General features: G+C 41.6%; 1 protein-coding gene across 3 annotated transcripts in view; it reads left to right on the top strand.

The window, feature by feature from the left end:
* Positions 1–2,858: 2,858 nt before the first annotated feature.
* PKHD1 (PKHD1 ciliary IPT domain containing fibrocystin/polyductin) overlaps positions 2,859–17,866 on the top strand; it is a 414,787-nt gene continuing 399,779 nt past the window's right edge. For all 3 annotated transcript variants that reach the window (XR_002802305.2, XM_014734488.3, XM_070244729.1), the window contains exons 1-7: positions 2,859–2,996; positions 4,662–4,797; positions 6,326–6,403; positions 7,036–7,180; positions 9,660–9,768; positions 14,363–14,420; positions 17,747–17,825. Coding sequence is in view for 2 of the 3 variants with exons in the window: in XM_014734488.3 (XP_014589974.3) it covers positions 4,746–4,797; positions 6,326–6,403; positions 7,036–7,180; positions 9,660–9,768; positions 14,363–14,420; positions 17,747–17,825 (521 nt within the window). In the remaining variant the exon portion in view is untranslated. The remainder of the gene's footprint in view (positions 2,997–4,661; positions 4,798–6,325; positions 6,404–7,035; positions 7,181–9,659; positions 9,769–14,362; positions 14,421–17,746; positions 17,826–17,866) is intronic.

The following is a 17,866-nucleotide window of genomic DNA, read 5'->3' as shown; positions in this document are numbered from 1 at the left end:
AGAGTAGATCTGGAGGGTCATGTGGAAGATGTCAAGCACACTGATTTCAGAGAAGTCCTTAGATGATGCTGGTCTTGTCCTTCCACTTCTCTTCTGGCTTCCTTTGTTTAAGGTCCCTGGCCTGCAAAGCTATCTAAAGGATCTTCACCATTGTCACTGCTCCTGGAGCTACTAGTAGAAAGTCCAAAGTCTTTGCCCTTGGTGTTCTCTTCCTGTGTACCTGTGTTAGTCTGAGTCTTCCGAGAAACAGATGCTAAGACAGGATTAAAATGCAAGGATTTTATTACGGGCAGTGCCTAAGAGAGAAAATGGGACGGAGCTGGGAAGGCTGGGAGAGCTGTCAGGCTGACCCCTAGTGAAGGAGAGAGGGGTAGAAGTATTGTAGCTTGCCATGTAGTCTAAGGAAGTTTCTGCAAGGTTGTCAGGGAGTCTTCCAGCCACAGTCGCCATCAGAGGAGTCCTCTGCTTCCTCTGAAGGGATCTTCCTTACTATCCCTGCCATGTTCAGTCTTTGGTTGGAAGCAGCCTGTAGAAGAGTGGCCTTGGTTCAAATATGGCAATGAATCTCATCACAGCAGCTAGAGCTTTGGTCAATTATGCTTCCCATAATTAGAGATCTGTGAGGTGTGCTCTCATGCCCCCCTGCCACCAAATTCCCAAAGCTGCCAGTCCCCAGGAATTCAGGGTGTTGTTGAAGTCCAAGAGAAAGGGGTCAGAGAATGACCGTCTTCCCTGACCTCCCCAAGTTTGCTATAGGCCTGAGAAACCTTTTTAGGGCCGAGAATTTCACAAGCTCTCCTAGATATAGCTTCCTGTGGAACAGTGTCTGTGCCTGGGTGTGGGCATGGCTACCTACCTTGGGGTGGCAGGGGAATTATGCTCAGGCTGCCTTCTGAGGAGCATTTATCTTTATCACTGGGTCAGAGACCTGAGCTTAAGCCTTTACTTAGAATTTCTGTATGAGAGGGACTTTGGGGTATGATTGGAGGGAAAGCTGGGGAGGAGTAGGGACTTGTCTGGAGGTTGTGTTTGCATGGCAAACTGAGATCTGTGCTTATGTTTGGGGGTCTTGAGGTGGATGAGGAAGCTCACAGAAAGGAATACGTGAGACTCCCCAAGCTTCAGTGGGGCAGAGCTACGGCCTGCAGAATTCTACAACTTCTCCTTTTAGGCCTTGGAGCATGAAATGGCTCATTCTACTTCATTTCTTTAGCAGTAGAGCTTGCTTGCCCACAGGAAGTTCCTGGAGCACAAAAACCAAAGTCTTGTGTATCATTAGGATTCCTTTAGTCAAGAGTGGAGAGGTCAATCTACCCACAAGAAAATTGGGGTCCTTTTAGCATACAGTCTTGGCAGCTAGGCTGTCAAAAAGAATTATAAATGGCTATTTATTTCAAGGACATTTCCTTGAGGGATAGATGGGGTTAATTTCTGGAAACACTTATTTAAGTGGCAAGAAATAAAACACAAGTTAAGTCTTAATCAGGAGACTCAGTTACGCTAACATAGTAAACGAATCTGATCATGATTCTGTCTCCCCTGCCAGACGGCAAGCACTTTGAGGGCAGACACTATATTACATTCTTAAATAACTTTGAATCATCTGAGTCATGAATATAATTTCCTTTACAAAGATAAAAAGTTACCAATAATTCTGAAAGCCCCTTTGACGATCTCCCCCAAACCTGGTCTGTCCCCTCCTCCCCATTACCATGTGCCAGGCACACAAATGTGGCTCAAATGATGCTTGTTGACCTGCATTGGAGGGATCTAGAGCGGGAAGTGAGGTTTGCTAGGCAGGCAGAGTGGCAGGGTAATTGACCCTCTTCAACACTACTGGCCATAGCACTAGGAAAAACATTCTGCTTGTCACTGGTTGCCAAGCTGTGATATACAGAAGGCTTGGTGTAAACTCCCATACTTTCTAGAGGATAGTTCCAATACTCTCATCAGAGTTGTGCTCTATTTCTATGGATTGAATCTGGTCTTGCTTCCCAGGTCTACTGATGGTCCTTTGAGATGGAGACTCAGGGCTGTCAAATTATAATGGAAAGGCTCTTCTCCCAAAGGAATGGGTGGGAAAAGAAGATAAGAATTTCTTCTGGTTAGCAACTGCTGGGTATGGACTGACATGATCAGGAAGCTGGTGACGTAAGTTGGAATGGATGGTGGGACAGAGACAGAGAAATTAGATGTGGACCAAGTAAGAAGGTGGTGTTCACTTTTAGACCTGCTAGTTCTCTGATGCTTTATCAAGAAAGAGTCAAACCAATGACTGAGACCTATGGCCTGGGTCCTATGAGTAGGTGATGGGTACAAGTCAAGGACTTCCTCTTGGTCAAGAAAGCAAGGTCAGAGGGGAGGGAGGAGAGTGAAAAAACAAAGAAGGCTAGTTGGCCCTTTCCTAGTAAGACTGAAAAAGTCAGCCGTTCTCTATTTCTTTAGACCACACCTGTAGAGTGAGAATGTCATCCATAGCAGGCCTCTTTCAAGTTATTCTTCTTGATGAAAACCCAGAGACTGCTCACGAATGAGGGTCAGCCCTCTGGTGGTCCTTTCTCTTGGGCCCTGTGTTCAATCACTGACTTACTGGCCAATTCTTTCAATCATTGAATGCCTGTTTATCTCACTGGGTGGACTTTTACTTAAAATTCTTGTCTAGGGCACATGCAGTAAGTGGAGAAAAATGTAAGACGCTCTTTCTTTGGTAATTAATAAAAGACCCTGAGGAAAAGCCTAAGTCGTTTGTGTTAATCATTAAACTTGCCCTGTGGTCAGCTCTGAACTTTTATTTTGGCACATGTTTGGCTGGGACACAAACGGGTTAGGTGAGTTACCGTCCAACGTCCAACGTGAGCGAGTTACCTGCACGGTAGCTGCAGGTTGGCCTTTAACCAGGTAACACAGCCATCGGTTCTTGGCAGAGAGGAACAAGATCATTTAGAAAGGAGAGATAATTCCTCCTTTGAGTCACAACGAGACAGAAACAGAGAAAGGTACTGTTTGATTTAGAACTGTCTCTGCTCTGTTTTTCCTAGGCATTGCATCTCTTACGAATGCTGAGGTGAACAAAAGGAAACAGAGGGTCTGCAGAGAGGGGCGGGAGGGAGAGAGGAAGAGGAGGAAGGCGAGCAGAGAGAGGAGAGGGAAGACTTGCCCAGATGCACACAGCTGTCCTCCGGTTGAAAATTTTCTGGTTAAAAGTATAAGTGGAGGCTGAGTTTATCCTTAAGAATTAGTGGATTAATTATTTTAAGAAAAAATACATTTATTGTTGATTTGATTGTTCTATTCTAGAGGAAAAGATACAGATATGAACATAGAGTTTTAAGAAATACCAATGTGTGAGCGTTTACTTCCATTGTTCTAAGCTTGGGAGTAGGCACTGAAATGAAATGTTGGCATCATGCAGCCAGATTGAAAGCAGACTCTCCTGTGCCGAGGATATTCTGTTGGGTGTAACAAGCAAGTCAGATCCTGTGCTTTTGGACTAAGCAGCAAATACTCCTGAGTACCTTTCTCTATGCAGCAGATTCATTTCCGAAAATTAAACGTATCTAAAATGAATTCTATTCCAAATAGATGTAAAAATTCAGGGAAATTTGCAACTTAAAGGAACAGCTGCTGAATCTACTTGAAAATTTAAATTCGGGTAGCCTTCACCCCTACCCCATCCACTGTGACCTTGAGGGCAAATACACCCATTATTTGTCTCTTTTCCCAGCTCCAGAATCCAGCATATATCAGGCATAAAAAAAATGTTTGTGGGGTTGAATTAAAAATAGATGATTTTATATATCGTGCTCTCTTAAATAGGGCATGCTTATAAGTTTCTAAGTTTTTTGCAGGTATTCTTTTTCTGGGCATTTATTGTGGCTTTTAGATTTTTCTAAAATGGTGTAACTATTTTTGCTAGTCTCAATGTTTTCTTAAAAGTATGAATTAAATGCATCTTTAGTAATGTACAAGGTTTTGCATTGAATTAAAAGCTTGAAGCGGAAGAATGGCACAATGAAGCAGTGTATAAGGAAGATGGGTCTGGCAGGCTGGGCATTGTGGGTTGGGGTAGAGAGAGCCTGGAGTCATGGGGTCCAGTTCGGAGGTCCAGCTTTTCAGGCCTCTGTTTCTTTCCTCTCTTTCTTTTCTGCTGTAAGGATAAGACAACTTCTCCAAAATTCCCATTAGTACCATTTTTTCAAACCATTACTATACTTAGCATTTGCTTTGTTAAGCTCTTTACTTTTTTTGTGTTGATTGGTTCCTGGAGGACAGAGACTCTTCCAGAAACAACAAAACAACCTCCCCACTGCCCTCCTCCACCCTGTAACCACCATTAACTAGTATTTTGATATGTAGAATTTATTTTTTTTAAATTAAGCTTTTGTTTAAAAGTGAATTAATGAAAGAGGTTATTATTATTTACCCAGCTTAAACACACATAAAATAAATTGGTGGGACAAGAGGAGGGGATGGAATAGTGATGATTTTATATAAGATTTTTAGTTTATCCTTTTCTCCTGAGTTTGGGAAGATGGTGGGTCCCTTTGAAGACCCCAGGGCCATGTTGATATCACTTCCTTAACTTCACAAGTTTTAACACAGAAAAGTAATAGTGTGTAAGCATAAAATGACAGTAATTTTTCATTTTATTTTTTATAAAGCACAAAAGCTATGCTGCTTCAATCAAAATTGAAAACACTTTTAATGTCTGAACAATTTTGAGAGGATTGATTTAAATAGACAAGATGACTACCTGGCTGATTTCTCTGATAAGTATTGAAACACTACTTTTGGCAGGTGAGTAGGATGGGTTTTGAAGGGATCATAGACAGAACACAACAGGTTACTCTGAGAACTAGTTTATTGATGTTTAAAGTACTATTTTGGGGGAAGTATTGAAGCATTTACTCTGGGTTTAAGTTTTCTCTGCTTAATAATTATTTTTTTCTGTTTAGTTGAGATTATATATTAAATAGATATGAACATATCTTCGATTTTTAATGGCCAGTGGAAGTTTCTTTTACGGTCTAGAGCTCTTGATAATAACCTATAACCTTCTTTTTATAATTCCTTTTTGAGCTTTATGATTTAGTTCTTTTTAGATTTTATTGCTTTATCTTCTCAAAAGGAGTACCTTATCTTGTCTTAATGATTAATGACTGCTTATATTAATTCTCCTTTTCTCAAGCCAGGTCTCTGACTTTCTCTGTGAATTTGGCTATCCTCTGTATCTTTCGATGGCATTTATTTTGGTTTTCTTTAGGTAGAAGTCTCTAATACACCTTTGAGGGGTAAGCATGGGCTGGTCTGGCCGGGGCTGCCATGAGTAATTGTGTTGATGTGAATGATTTCCCCCCCACCTTTGCTTGTGCACTGTGCCACCTGCGTAAATGTATATGGTGGCCCTAGGCCAGCCAGTGTTAGTCTGGATTATACTTTAAATTTTCTGATATAGAAACTGAAAAGTGTTTGTAGATAACACTTTTCCTGTCTATGACCTCATCGAGGAGCTGACTGAGTTTTGCTGGCTTCCTTGAATTAGCTTTACCTTGGCCAAGGCATGTCCAGGAGCATCTTCAAAGATGAGAGATTGATTAAGGTTAAGCTCAGCTGATGGTCTCTATAGGAAAACCCAATCTAGCTAGTAGGTAAAGTCTATAGTTGCTTTTTTTTTTTAAGGAAATTAGAGCACTGATCCATGCTTCAGCCCCTCTCTGAGCAGGCAAGGCAAAAATCTAGAGAATTTTGTATCTATTTTGGGAGTCATTCTGATCACGTGTTCAAAAGAGGGAAACTAGAGGATGGTGTAGTGAGCAGGAGGATTGAAATAGGGACAGCTTCTAGAAGTTTCTCCTCCTCTCTGGGAAGTGAAAATACAAGAAATCAGTGGTGACTTTACAATTCAATATGACCACCTGATTAAAGATTGGGAACGAGAGAAGAGATATCATAGGTTCAATTAGGAACAAAATGTATCCTTGAGGCCAAAGGACGTAGAAATCCAGGATTGTCCTGGTGAACACTGGGTTTTTGGGGGTCGGAGATGAGATGATGAGAGAATCATTTCATTAAAATGGGAGCTTTGAAGGTGTAGTCTCCAGACCAGTAGCACCAGCAGCATCTGAATTTACACCAAATGTAAATTCTTGGGCCCCACCCCATACCTACTGAACAGGAAACTCTAGCAGTGGGGCCCGGGATCTGTACTTTACCAAGCCCTCTGGTGATTCTGAGGAATGCTAGCTAAATTTTGCTTCGTAACGTTGGGGAAGCTGGTGGATTGAATCTGAACTTCAAAACCCGTGTTTTTCTTGCTTATTCACAGTGCCTTACCTGAGTTTTCACATTGAACCTGAAGAAGGTAGCCTTGCAGGGGGAACGTGGATCACAGTTATTTTTGATGGTAGGTTGGGGTCTTACCAAGTGCAAGTTTCTTATTTATTGATTTAAAGAATATTAAAGAATATGAATCTTTGGTTTTCTTCCCTGTCTAAGGACACATGTAAAAGAGGGCCTGAAGGGAGATGGACCAACTGACCAGCTTCTGTGTTTCCAGATGCTCACTTGCTAATGTCACAGAAGCAGAGCACATCATACCATCATATGTCTGGGTCCGCTTTTGTATCCCAAGCCGTGGGCTGGGCCTCTAAGAGCCCTAAATGAGATGATATGGAAGTGCATAGCATAGTACCTGGCAATGTGTTCACCAGAATCTTGGTTATCTTCCTGTAGATAATTCTATATATGGGAGCCTCTAAACTATGGCTTGATGTCTCTGTCTGCACCACAGTAAAGAGTAGTTTAGAGGGTTTGGATTTAAGTGGACGGACCAGAGGAGAGAAAACTTTTTTTAATAAACTCATAAACGAGAACGCTCATTTACATAGCAGTCATAAATGCCTTTGGAAATGAGTATTAACTTAATCCTAGGCAAACTCAGTGTCTCACATTGCCCCCGTGTGGCGAAGTTTTCACATTCTCGGCTGTGAATTACAGCTCTGCTCAGCCTGAGATTCCCCTTTCCCTTTCGTTTAGGTTCAGACTCCAGTCTCCTTTATCCGGCCAACGGCTCTCAGCTGGAGATACATCTGATGAGTGCGGCTGTGCCTGCGCTGCCAAGCATCCCCTGTGACGTCGTTCCCGTGTTCCTGGATTTGCCGGTGGTGATGTGCAGGACCAGGTACACCTGTCCAGGAATAAGATCAGACAAGACCAGCGCTTTGCTTATCTCAGTCGTTTTTGGTAGCAAATTAGAGCAACTCTTACTGTGACTGCAATTATCAACTATAGTTTTAAAAAAAATGTACATGTGAATATGCTTCTTAAAAGGTCCCTATCAGGGCTCTAGGGCTTTAGGAAGGATGAGAATATGGGGCAGAACTTTGAGAATTTTGAGATATTTATAAAGAGGGGCTGGGTTGTGTTTCTAGATTTTTTTTCCACAAGGAGCTCTGTGGCTATTAAGATTTCAATAAATGGTGCCATTTTGCCATCTAAAGAACTCATCTTTTAGAATAAGCATAATTGTAATGATTATGCACAAACCCAAACAAGTTAGAAAGGAAATTTGCTATAGTCCTCAATGTGTTTTCTGAGTTTGGTACAATTTGTACACGATTCCAGGTAATCTACTGTCCTACTCAAGTTTTTGTTGGCCTATAAAGTTTACACTGGTTCATTCTTTCTCTACTCATGTCTTAGAGATGCTGCATGAAAATGGGTCTTGGTTAAGAGGACAAACATTGTCCTTGCCTTTTATTTCTCTTCCATCTTTCAGGAAGCCTCCCCCTCTTCCATCTCTGCCTATTGAAATCCTAGCCAACCGGGCTGCAAATGGCAGCTCTTCTCTGAACATCCAACTGAGTGGATTTTTCTCTTCTTCGAAAAGGAGACAAGTAGGGGCCGAAATCCAGGCTGTGGTTGCAATAGCTTTGAGGAAGGAGCACTTTTTAGTAATTCATCCACAAGGCATGTGTGTATGTGAACACAAACACACACATCACACACACATACTTTTTTGTGCCATTTATCCTTAAGGGGGTCCTTTTTATAATTTACACAAAGGCATACCATAGCTTTAGTGGCTGTCTTTCTTGCAGCCTGTGTTTCTCAGGACACTTACGTCAGTTGCTCACTTGCCAGATTCATCCCTATGGAATTAAGTGCTTTGGGGATAGAGGATGTGTTTAACCCCACCCTTATAGTCCTTGTGGTGCTGAGTCAATAGCTCGCAAGTAGAAGATGATGCTCAATAGATGTCTGTTGAATTGAATTTCCTTATAGCCTTGCTATTGGTTTTAAAACTGAGTTAAATGTTTTCCTTAGGTTTTATGGTATATTTGGGCATAGAGTTCCTGCAAGAACTTGCCCTGAAACAGGTCAAAGCTCTGAAGATTTATATGTTCTATCTCCTTAATCCCAACATACTATCGATTTTAAGATGCATCATTGATTTTTATAGCATCTTTCTAGAGAAAAAGAAGTACTAGCCTCTCAACCATACTCATTGATTGGAAGATGAATATCAAGTTCAATTAACCTTCAAATGTGAAAAAAAAGTACATTTTATCATCAATGAAATACTGTCACATTCGTTATCATAAAAAGACTTACCTGCTTTCACCAAAACAGGCATTGCAGCATCTAAATCAGCACTACCAAGTCAAAATATAATGAAAGCCACACACCTAATTTAAAATTTTCTAGTAGCCACATTAAAATATCAAAAGAAACATGTGAAATTAATTTTAATAATATGTTTTACTTAACCCAACATAGCCAAAATATTGTCATTTCATATGTAATCGATATGTAAATTATTAACAAGACATTTTATATTCTTTTTTTCATATCAAGTCTTCAAAATCCAGTGTGTATGTTACACTTATAGTGTATCTTATTTGGGAATAGCCACATTCTAAGTGCTCAGTTACCACATATAACTAGTGGCTAACACATTGGACTGAGCAGATTTAGGTATTTAAGGTCACGCTAAAGATTTTGGTGAGAAGGTTTGGAGGGGAGGCACTTCTTAAATCCAGCTTCTTATTCCCCATATTTCCTCTTTCACAAAAATCAACAGAATGGCAGCCTTGAAGAGGCAAAGAAATCACTGATATTCGGGAAAAGAGGAGAGAAGGTCTAGGGCTCTCTTAATGCACATGTGAAGTGTTTGTGGGCTGCTTGGATGATCAGGAAGTCAAGAATTTTTTTTGGCAACATATAAAATCAACGCCTTTTATCAGAAAGAGGCTGGGATTGAAGGCCCACTTTGCCCTTAAGCTGTGATATTCACACACATAAGCCTCTCAATCTATCTGGAACTGTCACTTTTTAAAAAATGGATTAGATTAGATTAGCTATCAATGTCCCTTCCAACACTTAAAGTCCTGTGAACGTATGATTTTCAGAAACAGAACAGATTTTTTTTTAAATTTTATGGACTTTCAGTAAAAAAATTCATAATTTCCTTTGCTGAAGGACACAATCTTTAAAGTCTAGTGGATGAGCGGATCTAGGAGGTAGCACGTGAAATAGAGGAAGCCAGGGTTAGCTCTGTTTTAAGGTACAGGGAGGAGGTGTGAAGTGCTCAAGTAGGGCTGCCAGCTTTGGCAACTCACGGTTTTTGATTCACAAGGATTTTCACTTTCTGCCCTCAGATCTCTGCCGTCTGAAGCCCACGAGGGTCTGTACTACCTGGAAGCACACTCTCAGGGACAGGTGGCCAGCAGCTCAACACCAGGGCCACAAGACAGCCGTACTTTCAAGGTGGGTTCTAAGGATGGAGGAATGTGCGTTTGCCTGGTCTGAGGGTGGGCTTGTGCAATTGATAAGCAAGGTACATATCAGCCAGAGTCTGCTTTGCCGTGGAGAGAGGAAAGGGGCTGGTAGTTATGGGGTTTCTGAGACTAGACTAAAGAAGGATAAGTATTGAGCACTTGTATGTCAGGCTCTGTGTTTTATTCACATTCATTAAATGCTCACAACAATTTTATGGGGTAGCTATTTATTTTTCTGTTTTTACAGATGAGCAACCTGACACTCAGGGAGATTGAATAATTTGCCCATGTTATAAATGATCTGTCCAGGTAGTAAATGGCAGAACTCAGATATGAACCTGCCTCTGATTCTGAATCTTCACCTAAACTGAAGCCTGTGGAGAAGCCACAAGGATTACCCTTGTGCGTCAGTGTTTCATTTTGCAGCTGTGATCTTCCTGAGTCTCAGCACGATGAAGGGACTCAGGGACCCAGCTTCCACTCTCCTCCCTGCTTCACCGTTGATTTCTGCTACTCTTTCCAAGCCTAGACTGACAGAGCATTTGCTGGTGGAATTCTCCTTCAAGCTCAGAGCTAAAAGGAAGCAGACGGAGAGAGAGAGAGAGAGAGTTTATCAGCCAATGCCTAACTTATTTTAGAGATGTAATATGCAAACTGGGGCTTAATTTTATGTTTGGTTCAGTCTGCTATCCATTTCAGATTAGTTTTACACCAAAACCGTCTCTGGAAGGGTAGGTCTCAGACTTTTCATAAAAGGCAGAGGTTTGGCAGGGTTCCTTGGATGTGTGTGTACCTCCATAGGGCACCTCTGTTTAAGAGCTGCTCAGAAAAGCACAACTGAGTCATTAATTAATGCTCCTTTAGAACAAGACTTTATCCTCTAAATTCATCTCTAGTATAATCTACATTTTATATAGGCAATTCATTCTTCAAATTTTGAAATTGCTGTCAATTCGCATTTAACAACTTGTTTCTCACTCACAGAGAACCTTGTTTTCTGGAATTTTGCGTCTGCACATATGCAGCAGACAGAAAAAAACATTCTTTCTTATTAAGACCAGCACGCTACACTGGCTCAGTGAATGTAATAGAAAAGCAGTGGCTGGGTGTGCTCGTTCATCACCATGCTTCTCTTGGTTTTGATGTTTCTTTCACCCCAGACACTAGTTTTCCTACTTATTAAAGATCGGAAAGGAGAGAGAGGGGAAAGAAGAGAAATGCTTCCGAAAATTGCACATTAAAGAAAGCAAGTCCTTCAGTGGTTCAACTAGCTTGGCAAGTTGATGAAAAATCACCAGGGGATGCAGTTAATGAGAGGCATTCCACACTAAATAAAACACGGCATGTCTCTTTGTTTTGGGACCGAGACTGGGGGAACCGTGAGTATTAAAAATTAATTCCATCTCTCCAGTCCATTCTAAAGAGCCTGCTGCAGGCACTGACAAGTTTGAACAAGTCACAGAAGGTTTATCAAGCAGCTGGTGGCTGTGGCTTTGTCATTCTAATCCGCTGCTTTTCCTCACCTGCATCTTGCTGCTGTTGACCTCACTTCAGCTCAAGGATCAGCATGCGGACACTTGATTTGGAAGCTCATTAATTTTTCACTTTGTCATGTCTCTAGCTTGGTGGGTGACCAGGGGCCTGTTTCTCTGAGAAATGTACCATTTTCTGTCATGTCAGCTCCGAGAGAATCACAAGTAAAGGCCTTTTTGAGGTTTAACTCTGAGCCTGCCCCACCGCTCTCTGAGGCTTTGGAGGGGGGGGGGAGTGACGAAGGCGTCACTCTATTCCCTCACACGTCTGGTGGAAGGCTTACAGACTGAGTGGTAGGTCTTATATTTCAAGTTGGCAATCGAGAGGTATGTTCCTTACTTGGTCTCTGCTCGGTTGTTCCATCTCCCTCAGTTTCTAACATCTGTGAGAGAGGGCCATAACAACCGCTGTACTTCATGACGCTCTTACGATCGAGTTCCAGTGGAAATGATAATGGTGCAAAGAGCATCACGGTGGGTGGTGAAGGCCTGCATGCCGTAGGAGGTTGGGAAGCCCGGTGGTGATTGTGTGTTTGGCAGGTGCCTGTGGAATTGCATTAATCTTTATCTTGTGAGATCAGAGCCAGCTCCCAATTGATGTGGTCACAGCATTCTTATTTTGACCCCCTGACTGCACATATTTTCTGTGAGCTATTTTCTAACCCTTGAGGGCAGGCTGTACAGCATGTGGATCAATACTTAAAACCTACACTTGCCAAGCCGCTATCAGCTTTGTGGAAATGTCTGTGGATTCTCCATGTCTGATTAGGGCTGTTGACTAACAACGGAGTTATTCTTTGGTGACATTCTCCCTGGGAAAGTGGACTCCTGGGGTGCTGGAAGCAGACCAAGCAAAACAATTTGCTGTCTTTTGTTTTGCAGACAGGAAGCACTGCAGGTTGTGGGGAAGGAAGGCGGTCTAGGCATCTAGAGGAGGTTGGGGGGAGGGGAGCAAGAGGGGGAGACTAGGTCTCTTCCTGGGTGAGTCATTAGCTCATGGGTCAAACCTTGGCCTGGTTAGTCCATCCTTATGCTTCTTTGTTTCTTCACGCTGCCCTTGACTTTCAAATGCATTAATCTTGGACTAACCCAGATGCCTATAGGTGAGATGGAATTCTTGAAATTGTCTTTTTCTCCCCTCTGCTTCTAGGCAGCATATCAGCCATCTCAGACGGGGCCACTCACACAAACACTTGAATGACTTCTACATAACAGGCTATGCACAGGCATCTACAACGACTGAGTCAGGCATTGTCCCTGCCTTTCTAGAGCTTATGGTTAGTAGACGATGTACTTCTGGGGGAGGGGGCATCACAAGAAGATTTGGAGTGCCACGACCAGGCCTTCACAGGCTCCCACGTCTCCCATCAATGCTGTTTTTCTCCTTCTCAGAGTGTTGTTGCTTCCCATTCCCTGAATCGTTCTCCTCCCAGCAGGCGCCTTCCATTTTCCCAGCAAACACCTCACTTCCGTGCCTATCCAGCTTCCATTATTTGTAGTTTGCTAATCCATACCAAGGTGCTGGCTGATCATAATTTAAGTTGCAATGCTTTCAATTTAAATAAATAAATTCTTTTTATTTTTCTTAGTAGTTCTTTCTATTTATTGTGGTAACATTGGTTTATAACACTATATAAATTTCAGGTGTAGACCATTATATTTCAATTTCTGTATAGATTACATCGTGTTCACCACCCAAAGACTAATTACAGTCCATTACCACACACGTGTGCATAATCCCTGTTTCACCCTTCCCCCTCCCCCCTTCCTCTCTGGTGACCACCAATCCAATCTCTGTCTCTGTGTGTTGTTTGTTGTTGTTTTTATCTGTTACTTATGAGTGAGGTCATATAGTATGTGACTTTCTCCTTCTGAAATACTTCCCTTACCATAATACCCTTAAGGTCATTTGTTGTCAGAAATGGACAAATTTCACCATTTCTTATGGCTGAGTAATATTCCATTATATATACACACCACAACTTCTTTATCCTTTCATCGATTTATGGACAACTTGGTTGCTTCCAAGTCTTAGCTGTTGTGAACGATGCTGTGATGAACATAGGGGAGCATGTATCTTTATGCATTTGTGTTTTCAAGTTCTTTGGATAAATACTCAGCAGCGGAATAGCTGGATCATATGGTAGTTCTATTCTTAATTTTTCAAGGAATCTCCATACTGTCTTCCATAGTGGCTGCACCAGTTTGAATGCTCACCAGCAGTGTATGAGGGTTCCCTTCTCCCCACATCCTCTCCAACATTTGTTTCCTATCTTGTTAATTATAGCCATTCTGACCAGAGTGAGGTGATATCTCATTGTAGCTTTGATTTGCATTTCCCTGATAGTTAATGATGTTGAACATCTTTTCATGTGCCTGTCAGCCATCTGTACATGTTCTTTGGAGAAATGTCTGTTCAGATCTTTTGCCCATTTTTTAATTGTGTTTTTAGTTTTCTTGTTGTTGAGATGTATGAGTTCTTTATACATTTTGGATATTAACCCCTTATCAGATACATGGTTTGCAAATACCTTCTGCCAATTGTTAGGTTGTCTTTCCATTTTGTTGATGGTTTCCTTTGCTGGGCAGAAGTTTTTTAGGTTGGTGTAGTACCATTTGTAAATAAACAAATTCTTGTTTAGAAAAAGTTTACAAACGTCAAGACCCCAAGATGAGCTGCAATAATGGAATTAAAGGTTGGTATGCTAAAGCAGGGCCTGGCTACCTTTCCTTCTGATGAAAGCTGTCCCTGGATGTGGCAGAAACAGACTTGCCACCGTTTGAGTGATACAGTATGGTGCAGGAGAGAGAGCTATAGGACCTTGATCAAATTCCCTTTACCTCATCTACAGAAGAGCTGTAATAATATCTGTCATTTCTGCTTCACGGAAATATTATGAAGATGAAAAGAAATCGATGTAAGGTGACTTGAGGAAATGTAACCATTTACTACCTTAGATGAATGTTCCACAAGGAATGACTTGTGCTTCCAGTGTTTGTGGTTGCGACGTTCTACTGAAATGCTCACTTGTGATAACATTTTCTAAACAGTTTTCCAGGGCACAGACACCCTTTGTTTACCAAGTCAATCCACCAAGTGGAGTTCCAGGTAAGAAATCTCCTCTTAACATAGGATTAACTATGAATCCCTTAGCTAAAGCTTATAGCAAACTCTTCTACCCTGGTGAATGGTGTCTATAAATGAGAACATTTAGCTTCTTCTCTGGTGCTGTTTTGAAAATGTGTCAAGTTCTGGTTCATTTTTAACCTGGTTTGGTTTCACCTCTGGGTACTTTTGCTCTGTGACTTCTCTGACAATAAAAGGAAACCAAACATGAAAAGAAGCAGTAAGCAAAATCAAACCAGGTGGCACCAGAGAATGGAGGAAATAGAAATCGTCATCGCTTTTGACTTTGTCATCATCCGTGCAACAGCAAACCTTTATTGAACCTCACTGTGAGCCGGGTTCTGTTGTAAGCTTTCGGCTTATATTATCGTATTAGATCCTCACAAAAACCTCATGATAGAGGAACTATTATTATTCCCATTTTTCAGATGAGGAAATAAGATACCAAAATATTAAGTAACTTGCTTAAAGTCATACTGCTAATAAATGTGCAGCTGAGACATGAACCCAGACGGTCAGATCCAGAGTGGGCCCATATATGCAACATTTTGTCCAACACTTTCTTGAGCAGTGTTGGGTACCACTTGGAAGGACATTAACCCTGATCCTTATCCTGGGGGGTTAGGAAGCCACACATATGCAAAGGCATGAGGATAAAAGAGAAGAAGAGACAGAAAGCGGGATTGCCACTAAGAAATAGATTCAGGAACTGCTAAACCTGCCTTAAAACTAAGTCGTAAACACAGCTAAGATTATATATAAATTACTCTCTGATTCTTGGCAAATTCCTACATCTATTTCAGGTTTTTCATTTTTTCAGGATTTCTAGACAGTATAAGTATAGGAAAACAAGTTGCTAAATTTTTATATGTGGTTGTGTCTAAATGCTAACCTGACCTAGCTGTTCGAATGGCTTGACTGCTCAGGAATGTCAAAATAAATACCTGAATTACTAAAAGGTGTTTGTAGATTTCTGTCTGTATGTGCAGATCCAGATTATGTATGTGTGTATTTAAATTATAACTGGAAGAATATGAATTCAGCTTTATCTTATTAGTGCAGGTTATTCATAGAACTATTCCTTTCCATTTGTCTGAATAATCAAGATATGACAATGTTTCATTAGAAAGAGATATGGTCTGTGAAAATCACATGCAGATGTTTGGGTCCCTGCTGCTCTGGTGTTAGAAAGCTCCTGTTTACATGGCAGAAGTCTCATTAGGGTGAGGAAGGAGGAAGAGCCAGCCTTTAGAGAGGTGAAATGGGATGTCACCTGGCACCCAGATCTGTCAAACCCGTTTCTCCCACTGAGTTTGAGCTCTGCACACTGTCTCCTCCACCTTCCGGGGGAACGATTGGTCGCTGGCCTGGTTGGAGTGGTCCCTCCAGGCAGGATCCACATGGCTGCATCTTTGAAATCACTTTCCAGATGATTACTCTCATTTCATTTGGGAAGCCTGCCCATGGTAGCAACCAGGAAGATGGGAGAGGTGGCGGGGACAGGAGAGATGATGTTTTACGAACAGCTGAATTTCTGTATGTGGTTAACAGTCCTTCACTGTCACGCAGAATCCCCTAGCGCCACTATGATCTGGTTTAGCCATTTTTCAGCCTCTGTTGGGCTTCTTTGAAAAGAAAAAAAAAACCCTCACAGGAGTTCCTAATTTCTATAATCTGTTAATAATTTTAAAAATTGTGCCCATCAAAGCAAGAAATCATGTCCTCCAAAGCCAGGAAGTCAATGATTTAGGCCTACTAAAATGAAGCGGAATTGCTTTGCTAGTTGTTAGTAGTAGCAGAGAACTTCAGACTCTGGGCTTTTGTTCATCCTCCGACCTTGGTCAAGGTCGCTAGGTTTCCTATCTTTCTGCCCATTCACCTGCAAGAGGCTCTGCTACTTCCTGGAAGGTTCCCACTGTTTCAGTGCCAGTTATTCAACGATCATGGTAGAAGTCACCTCATATTGAAAAAAAAAGCAGCAATGTGAAGGGAACAACTTTTTGGTAATATCTTTTTGTGGCCCTAGATGTGGCCATGAAGGGACTCGAAGTCCTCTGAATTCAGTGACCTCATAAGCCCCAAACGTGCTTTTTATCTTCCATTTGGGGATTTGCCTCATTAACTGACCCCTCCGTCACCTCTCAACATTGTGATGCTGGAAGACTACAGCATAGATGATTAAATTCTCTAATTATCTGGAAGGCACACATTTCCAGGTTGAGAGGTTGTGTGGTGAACTTGAACCACATCGCCTTGCTATGGGGTGTTTGCTCAAAACTTTGCCTACTGAAGTTACACAGAACTGAGTTTAGGTATGTTTCAACTACGGAAGAAATCAGCTCACGTAGCATCCAATAGGGGCCCCCAAACTCTTTCTGAGAAAGAGTTACTTTGGATTTCTTTCCCAACTCCTACGAGCAGAGGGGGTGGCGGTGGCACTGAGAATGCACATTGTGGAAAGGGGATTGCTGATGCCTGCACCCCCATTCTTGTGTACTCAAAAGAGGGGTGTATTAAGGGAAAATTTGTTCCCCAATGGAAATCCCTGCAAGTCACACAGAGGAGACCCAGCAGTAGAAGTCATCCATTTATCAGTAGGCAAGGCAGACATCTACTGTCTGCAGATCCCCAAATTGTCCTATCTTTGAAAATGAGCATATGTGTTGAATGAATGAGATGTGCAATTGCCCATCCTTTAAGCCATAACCCTGTTGTTATCTTGTGCCCTTCTTCCTTAGTTCCTGCCTGTTTGGGTCACCCATGACATTTATCTTTTGTACTCTGAGATATGGAAAAAAGTTTAATATCCCTTAATACCCATCCAGATTGTATGATATGAGCCTCTTCATGTGTCCACATTAGCAAGTGTCCAGAGGAAAGTCTCATGAAATGTGGAGCCCTCCAAGACACATGGTTCTTAAATCCCATTGTGGGTGGATGGTTTACACCAGCCAAGAGAGCGGAACAGGGCAGCGTGTGGAAGGCAGCCCCTTCCTTTAGAAAGCCTCCCACTTTGTGGGACTATGAGGAGGACCCATAATTCCTTCTGCGCTCCATACATGGATGATTAACTCTATGATTGCAAGAATTGATTATTTTAGACTTTCTAATGTTTAATATCAATCACTGGATCATACTTGGTGATCCTTTTCCATTGTACAGTTTATCAAAAAGCATTGATACTCTGACTCATGACTGGCTTGGCCATATTGAATAGATGGAACTGAAAAGAAATACAGTTTATGTCATACATTTACAGTTTGAACTGAACTAAGTATATTATATTTTTAAAACACTTCTTAAAACAGGAGAATTAATACAAGTGTATGGCTGGATTATCACTAGGAGATCAGAAACATTTGATTTTGATGCCGAGTACATTGACAGGTAAGTGTGTGTTTGTTTCTGCGTTCAACTAGTGACAAATG

The sequence above is a fragment of the Equus caballus genome, chromosome 20 (genome assembly GCF_041296265.1).
Source record: "Equus caballus isolate H_3958 breed thoroughbred chromosome 20, TB-T2T, whole genome shotgun sequence".
In the NCBI taxonomy this organism is placed as follows: Eukaryota; Metazoa; Chordata; class Mammalia; order Perissodactyla; family Equidae; genus Equus; species Equus caballus.
This window is presented reverse-complemented; position numbering and strand designations above follow the sequence as displayed.